General features: G+C 39.8%; 1 protein-coding gene across 1 annotated transcript; it reads left to right on the forward strand.

Annotated features, from left to right (window-relative positions):
• Nucleotides 1-1,706: 1,706 nt before the first annotated feature.
• LOC107508268 (endogenous retrovirus group K member 25 Env polyprotein) lies at nt 1,707-6,368 on the forward strand. The gene is given in 3 exon segments (XM_036219667.1): nt 1,707-1,891; nt 2,162-2,231; nt 5,625-6,368. Coding segments are annotated over 3 exon segments (999 nt in total).
• The last annotated feature ends 2,690 nt before the right edge of the window (nt 6,369-9,058 follow it).

Genomic DNA, 9,058 nt, shown 5'->3' on the forward strand with positions numbered 1-9,058 from the left:
TCCTCGGTATCTTCCATGTAAAATAAGATATACATGTTATTACACTTCTGCTTGTTTTTCTCTTGTTAATCTGTCTTTTATTGCAGGCGTGTTTTGGCCAAGAGCTTAGAAGAGTAAAGGAAAAAATTTTTTTCTTTCATACACCTAGTACATGATAAATACCAAATAAGTTTTTGTTCCAGATTTGTTCCACTGATTGAAACTGTAACCCACAGGGTGTAGGCCCAGCATTGAACTTGTACTACTAATGTAGTGTGATACAAAATATGGCAAGAAGATTGTTGCGATGATCAGTCTTATGTCTTTACTTGACTGGGCTATAGTATCCAGTTTTAGGTGAAAAATTATTTTTCCTCTACTCTTCTAAATTCTTATGTGCGAACTCTGTAACAAAAGACAGGTTAACAAAAGAAAAACAAACAAATTTAAAACATCTACTTCATGCATATATAGGAAAAAACAGGTAACTCTCAGAGGTGACTTAAAGTTTAACTTAAGTACAGGCTTTAGCTAAAGATAAAGGAGAGAAGGATATTGGAGAAACTAATCTCTAATAACTAACTTTTACTGACCTGTAAAAGTATAGTAAATAAAAGTAAGTTCTATTAGAAATATTTAGGTCCACTCCTCCATGGTAAGAATTTCTAGTGGGGTTTGGAGAAGGGTCAGAAGTTAATCACCATTGTTGAATTCACCTGAATTATATACTTCAGAGGAAAGTAATCAGGCTGACATGCTCTGTAAACTGAGAAAAGAAAAAATTCTTTCCTAAATTAAATTACATAAGGCTAGAGGGTGAGAGAAAGAGACAAGGGAAATTAATCAGTTGGCAGCTTTGGACTGAACCTAACAAAAGACCTCACAAGAATGTCAGCTTTGTGGCAGAATGAAAAAACTTCTTTGTTTCTCTCCTTAAATTTGCAAGTCAGAAAACTATAACTCAGCAAAGGATCCCTGGCTCAATACAAACACATCTGAAAAATCTAGCATTGGTACACATAAAAGTGGGTATATTGAAATAAGTAGGGAAAATAGAACAGGATGAAAAACAAGGAGCTTGTCACCCACTGCAGCTCTAGCAAATTCAGTAACAATGGAGAAATCAAACTATAACCCTCACACTACAACCTGAAGCATATGAGCAACAGAAGTACTGTCTCCCCAGGAAAAGGTATCTTCCTTCCTACCATCCCATCATGGCAGAGCATAGTAGAGAAAGCAGAGACACCTTAAACAGGGCAGTAGTGCTGATAGCCATTGCTGAAAGGAGAGATGACCCCCAAATCATTAACTTGCCTCCTTTGCCACACTCATACTGGTAAAGTCCATAGGAGCAGTGGAGATACCTCAAAACACAGTTGGCCAGAAAGTCTCGGACACATAGCAGAGAGAAAGATGTCTCCAGATCTCTCCCCTTGAAATAATAAGCTGAACGTCTAAAAATCAACGAAAAACACCCAAAATGCACACTAGCATGTCTGAGCATGGGATCTGTACATAAGACCTACCACAGGTCAAAACCCCGGGTCAGGTGGTAGACTGGGAGAAATAAAGAAGCTGCCTCTCACAGCCATCGAAGCTACCTATAAGAAGAGGGGGAGGAGAGAAGGAACGGCGAATTTCCTGAACAGCCCTGACTGGGAAAGCTGTGAGCTCCGAATGTCTGGCGGCAGGGTATTGTGAGAAACACCTGCAGTTCTGGTGGGATGCCTAGTGGTTGGAGCAACACCGTCATCAGCAGCACATGTGGACTTACACAAGGACACATTGCAGAGAAGGCGCACACACCTGACCTAACAGATGTAGACTTACATTCAAGAACACATTGCAGGGAGGGTGCAAATGCCCGACCTATTCTGGGACGTCTTGCTCTAGAGATAAGGATAACACAGTAACAAGAACTAGAAAAGATACTTAGGAGATAGCTGAGAACACAGAGGTGGCTTTGAGACCGGATCCGGCAGCTAGCTGTAGTTTATATCCAGTTAATATCTACTGACCTTAGAGTAACAATTGCTTAACTACAAAGCCAGCATTATTGTAGAACTTAATGTAAAGCCATGGAGACAGGGGTGGGGGATGCTAGCATTGCCATTCATTCCCTCTCCCTTATCCATGTTAGTAAAAGCATTTCCAGACTCCGACTCTTCTTCCTAACCATCTCCACAACAATTGATTCCCAACGTGGGGCACGAAGAAGAGAGTGCGGAAGTACGCTAGAAACTGAAGGGGTAAGTCTGTTCACGGTAAGCGATACCTTCGGCATAGTAGTTTTGTAGCACATTTCCAGAGCACACTGGAAACAGAAGGGGTAAGTCTGCTCACGGTAAGCGATACCTTTGGCATAGTTTTTTTTAGCACCAAAAGGGGCATATCCACTCAGAGTAAGCGGTACTTTTGGCATAGTTTTTTTTTTTTTTAGCATAGTTTGTTTTTTTTGTTTTTTTTTTTTTTTTTTTAGCACATTTCCAGATTACACTGGAAACCGAAAGGGGCAGGTTCACTCAGAGTAAGTGATACTTTCGGCATAGTTTTATCATAGGGAACTAGTATATGTGAAGAAAAGTCAATTTCATGAATTGTTTTTGTATATAGGTAAACAGTGCTACTGGTTCAAGCCAGAAGGAAAATCCCAATTAAATGCTAAAGTGTGGAAACAAGTTATAAGAGTTTTGTAAAGAGCTTATCAACAGGGGGATCCTATCCCTGTTTTTGTTTAATCTTTATGCACTTTAATTTCTCAGGCTTTACAGCCTCTGCTATCTGACTCTGAGGGTGCTGCAACTGACTTGGCAACATGCCAAGAAGAACCTGAATCTGTTTATAAAACTCCTATAGAAATAGAGCGAGAGGAATCTACTGAGTTCTCATCTGAAGAGGAATGTGCAGGCCGCATTCCTCCTAGTAAAGAGTGATATCAGGTTCTTTTGGCAGAGGTTAAAGCAGCTGCAATTAGGGCCAACTAGAGGATATTTTCAAGAACCTAGAAAGCCCTCTACAACACCTGTAAATATTTATTTAGGGCCGAGCCTTCAGTTGCTGGTCCTGTTTCATTTACTTTCCCCCTTTCACCTGATTTGGCTAAGGAAATAATGGATGAAGAGTAGTTGAGGAAATCTTCCTAGACAGACAGCTACTCCTCAGCTGCTGGGGTTCCCTATAGTGAAACAGGCATTTCCCCCTAATGCTCAATTTCCTCAGGGGGCATCAATGTACAATATACCCCATTGGAACATAAATTTTTGAGGATACTTAAGGAATCTATCAATCAATATGGTATGCAGTCCACTTATGTGACAGGTCTTTTAAACAATATAGCCACAGAATGACAATTGTTAGTGTCAGATTGGGAAGCTATTATAAAAACTGTGTTAGAACCAGGTCCTTATTTGCAAATGAAAACCTGGTGGAGAGAGGAAGCCCAACAGGTGGCTCGTAGAAACGTAGCACGAAAGCCTCCAGGGGCTACTCTTGAAGAGCTGACAGGTACAGGGAACTTTACCACCATTGAGCAACAATGTTATTCCACTGAAGAAACCTTGTTACAAGTGAAATTAATAGTGTTAAGAGCTTGGTCTTGAGCGGAGCCACCTGGTAAGCATCCTCAGTCATTCACTAAAATTATGCAGGGTCCTGGGGAGAGTTACACTGATTTTTTGTCTTAGCTACGTGTGGCCATTGTTAGGGCGGTGGCTCTTCCTGAAGTCCAAGAGTTACTATTAGAATCTCTAGCTTATGAAAATGCAAATGCAGAGTGTCAAAAGGCTTTGAGGCCCCTGAAAGCCCAAGAGGCACCTTTGGAAGAATATATTAAAGCTTGTCAAGATGTTGGCTCTTTGACACATCAAGCTAATTTGTTAGCAGGAGCTTTACAGAAAGGGTTTCAAAGTTCTCGTATGAAATGTTATCTCATATGAAATGATATGGAAAACTAGGGCACTTTCGAAAAGACTGCAGGAGAGGGAATAAGGGAGAAGGAAAAGTAGTGTACAGAAAACCCCCTGGTAGGGAACAGGCCTCTAACAAAAGAAAAATTAGAAGTGTTACAGCAACTAGTAGACATACAATTGGCCAGTAATCATATTGAACCCTCCTCTTCTCCATAGAATTCACCAGTATTTGTTATAAAAAAGAAGTCAGTTAACAGATCTAAGAAGAATTAATGCTGTTATTCAGCCTACGGGAGCTTTACAATCAGGACTCCCTATTCCCACATTAATTCCCAGAAATTGGTTTTTAAAGATTATAGATTTAAAAGATTGTTTTTATACTATTCCTTTACAGCCTCAGGATAGAAAAAAGTTTGTGTTCACTATTCTTACTTTAAATAATGCTCAGCCTACTCAGCGATATCAATGGAAAGTGTTACGCCAAGGCATGCTTAATAGTCCTATTATGTGCCAAGCATTTGTGAATATGCCTTTGCAAGAAGTAAGGGAAAAGTTCCCTCAGGGACTTGTGTATCACTACATGGATGATATTTTGGGGGGGCATGAAATAAAGAAATATTAGAATATATGTTTTCATTTGGAAAAACTACTCTGGAAAAGTATGGGCTCAAGATAGCTCTGGAGAAAAGACAAGATTCTGTTCCTTATCAATATATAGGGTATAAAATTTTGCAATAGAACATTACTCTTCAAAAGATAGAAATTAGACAGGATGTTCTCAAAACTCTTAATGATTTCCAAAAATTATTAGGCATTATAAATTAGCTCTGTCCTTCCCTCAGTATCCCCACATATGCTTTAACTAACTTATTCTCTATTTTAGAAGGGCCCACTGCATTGAGTAATCCTTGAGAACTAACACCATTTGTGGAAAAGGAATTTTGAATATTGTATTTTTGAAAGACACTCCTGTAGTTACAAACTTGCATTGCTCAAGTTTCATTATTGTGTGGTAAAGTTTATTCCTCTAACTTGAAATTTAAAAACTATTAATGATTTTCTGTTTCTTTTATTGATTAATTAGTCTAAAACTTAGAACATTTTAGCATGTTTAACAGTGCAAATAACATAATTTTGTATTAGAGGTGAGAAAAGTAACGACTAAATTACAAAATTCAGTGCTTTTTAAGGTACCCTTCTGTTCCTGTGTCTGTTGACTGGTCACCAGGTGTCCGTAGAGAAACTGGACGCAGTCATCTCTCCTGGACCATGGCCAGGCTGCAGGATGCCGCTTCCTGTGCCCTGTTGTCAGGTTCTGTTTATTGTCTTTAGTCTTGTCTAAGTGGTAGGTGGTGAACTTCTCTGGGCCCACCTACACCCCAGTAATTGTCCTTGTCTGAGTGTCTGTTTTGTGTTCTCTGCGCAAGCGATGGCGGGAAACCGGAGTTCACAGAAGACACCCTTAGGGTGTCTCCTGCAACATTTCAAAGAAGGATAAGCTTACAAAACAAAAAGGGGGAAAATGGAATACCCCGAGACAAAGGCTTAATAGAGCTTTATACACTTTAAATTTTTTAAATCAAGATGAACAAGGTAGAACAGCAGCTCATCAGCACTGGGTGAAACAGGCCAGTGAGCCTTTGCAGCAGCCAGTATACTACAAGGATCTAACAGGGGATTGGGTGCCTGCTGAGGTACTGAAATGGGGCCGAGGTTTTGCTTCTATCTCTACAGGAACAGAGAAGCTTTGGGTCCCAGCCAAGAATGTCAGGCTCTGGGAGCAGAGAGAAGCGGCGGGTTGTCACTGAGTCGGGTCAGGAGATAACTCCAATTTCTCTATTCCTTGCAATGACAGCCCTGATTATAGCACAGGTAAGTGGGGTACAAGCTGAGACAGGAAATTATTCATATTGGGTGTATGTGCCCAGTCCTCCTTTAAATAAGGCAGTGGGATGGGAAGATGCTTTCGTGGTAGTTTATGTTAATGATTCTAACTGGATGCCTAGACCTTATGATACTAGAGGGCCTCTCAAGCCTGAAGAATAAGGGAGAGTGATTGAGAACTATACAGTGGGAACAGAAGGGATGCCAATTTGCATGGGAGCTGGAGAGCACTGTTTACAGCTAGGTGCTCAAGCGTGGTTGACTATTTTGCAGACTTCTGAAAAGAATGCTGAAGTAGGTCACTTATTTTTGTTAAGTATGGTAGGATTTAAAAATGTTACAGAACCTATGGATGACACCTCTCCACCAGATTTGCTGTGGTGTGCCACTCTGAAAGTTCAGACGCTTGAACATTGGGTTCAGTGGACTCAGTATCGAGCTGAACAAGCTCGGGTTTTAGTTAATACTTCTTATGGAAGAGAAATTGATTGGAGTCCTTCTGGCTCCGCCCGAGCAAAGGGAGGAAAAGTAAATTTGTGGTGGCACCGAAAGATAGAGAATGGTTCAGTAAGTGTTTTTTTCAGACGGAACTAGTAATAACACAATCATCTGGCATGATGGAGGGTCCCTCCCCCCGCCCCCCCATCTCCTTAACTACCCCATCACGGGATACAGAATCATATTTGGAAGTTAGGAGCTGCTTTATTTCCCATGCATGCCCAGAATGGTTACATAGTTCAATCTGGGAGTTTTTCTCATATCACCTTTCATCAGAATGATACTCACTTTGCTCGAGCCTGTGTCCGGCTCCTCTATATCATTATGAAGGGCAAGGTGGGGTAGAATGAAACTTTAGGTTATGTTTCATGTAAATATTGTTCTTTTTACACTTGTATTAACTCTTCTATTCCTTTTAACAAGTCATATGAAAGCTTATATATTCTTAGAGCTAGAACTAGAGTATGGATGCCGGTTAGATTGTCTCAACCCTGGCAGGACTTCCTGCCACTATGATATTGCAGCAACTGATGGACCATGTTAAAAGAAGAGCTAAAAGATTCCTTGGCATGCTGATCATGGCTGTTAAGGGTATCATCACTGTTAACTGCTGCTGCTACCACAGTTGGAGTGGCTCTGCATGAATCTGTACAGACTGCTGATTATGTTAGAACCTAGCATTGGGATGCTCAACAGTTATGGACTTCTCAAAGACAAATTGACTCTGTATTGCAAAGTCAAGTAGCAGATTTACAGCAAGCAGTTATATTGTTAGGAGATCAAATTGTTAGTTTGCAGAAACGTGTGCAACTTAAATGTGATTGGAATACTACTTCTTTTTGTATAACTCCCGTATTGTATAATGAAAATATGTTTGAATGGGATAAAGTAAGACAGCATATTTTAGAGTATGGTAACGCTTCAGGTTTAATTGCAGATTTTCAAACACATATTACTGACACTTTTCAAAAACATCTTCCTGAATTACAGGGGATCGCAGTACTACAAAGCATGGTCAATAGTATTGAAGACTTGCATTCTATTCCACTAATTCATGTGTTATTGAACTCATCTATCATTTCTTGGATTGTAATTTGTTTGTTACTTGTTTTTCTTTGCTTTGTCTGGAAGAGATTCTCAGGAAGCCAAAGACTAAGAAAGACTCAGGCCGCTGTATTCTCAGTGATGCTGAATAAAATTCAGCACAAAGAAAAGGGGGATATGTTGTGAGAAACACCTGCAGTTCTGGTGGGATGTCTAGTGCTTGGAGCAACACTGTCATCAGAAGCACATGTGGACTTACACAAGGACACATTGCAGGGAGGGCGCACACGCCTGACCTATTCTGGGACGTCTTGCTCTAGGGACAAGGATAACACAGTGACAAGAACTAGAAAAGATACTTAGGAGATAGCTGAGAACACAGAGGTGGCTTTGAGACCGGATCCGGAAGCTAGCTGTAGTTTATATCCAGCTAATATCTACTGACCTTAGAGTAACAATTGCTTAACTACAAAGCCAGCATTATTGTAGAACTTAATAAAAAACCATGGAGATAGGAGTGGGGGATGCTAGCATTGCCATTCATCCCCTCTCCTTTATCCATGTTAGTAAAAGCATTTCCAGACTCCTACTCTTCTTCCTAACCGTCTCCACAACAGCAGGGCTCAGTCATCCGGGCAGAAAGTGGAGAAGCAAGATAGCAGAAAAAAAAAAAAAAGTTGAATTTTACCAGTTATGGTTGCAAAACTGAGGCTGAGCTGCAGCCCCCAGATCCCAATCTAGAGGGCCTCTCCCCCATACCCTCTGAGACTAAACACCACAGAACCCAGGGTAATCTGAGCAAATGCAACTGAAAGGGACTGAAACTGAGGGTAGTGATTGTGATTAAATATCTATAAGCAAATAAAAAGGCATTATTAAGGCTTTATATAAAGCAGGGATCCAAGAGGCTTAGATGCCACCTACTGGAAACCAAAAGAAAAGCACCCTCTTGCAGCAGGCTAAAGAGAGAACTTTATATAATAAATCTTCATTCTGGGAAAAAAAAAAAAAAAAAAGAAAAACAGAATACATTTCCATTAATGCCCAGGCAGAGAAAGAGTCCATTAAAAGCTATGATCAAACAAGGTCACAAATCCTCTCAGAAAGAAGAGAAAAATCTCCAGAAAATAAGCTTACAGACATAAAAATATAAACTTAAATGACAGAGAATTTAGAATAGTACTTCTGAAAACACTGAGTTCTGAAACAAATCATATCAACAATTTCAGGAATTGAAAAACTACTAGATGAGCAGAATGAGTTATTTAGGAAACCCTAAAAAAACAACAACAAAAAAATGAAAAAAACAAATAGAATGTCTGAAGATAAAGACTGCAAGACATGAAAAATGAAAAAGCAAGCATGGGAAATAGAGTCAACCAAATGGAGGAAAGGATCAATGATATCAAAGATAGAAATCTCGAATTAAAGCAGATGGAAGAAGAAATAACCCGAAGAAAGAAAAATACGGAGAGAGAAATTCAAGAACTGATACCATCAGGAGAGGAAATATAAGAATAATGGGCACTCTCAAAGGTGAAGAAAAAAAGCAGGGACTAGAAAGCATTTTCAATAAATAGCGGATGAGAATTTCCTAAATTTAAGGAATGAGCTAGAGCTTAAAATTCAGAAGTCAACAGAACACCCATTATCTCAACCCAAAAAGGTCTTAACCAAGACACGTTGCATTCAAATTATCAAAAATCAATGCCAAAGACAGAATTCTCATGACAGCCAGGGAG

The sequence above is a fragment of the Rousettus aegyptiacus genome, unplaced genomic scaffold, assembly GCF_014176215.1.
Source record: "Rousettus aegyptiacus isolate mRouAeg1 unplaced genomic scaffold, mRouAeg1.p scaffold_m13_p_4, whole genome shotgun sequence".
Lineage (NCBI taxonomy): Eukaryota > Metazoa > Chordata > Mammalia > Chiroptera > Pteropodidae > Rousettus > Rousettus aegyptiacus.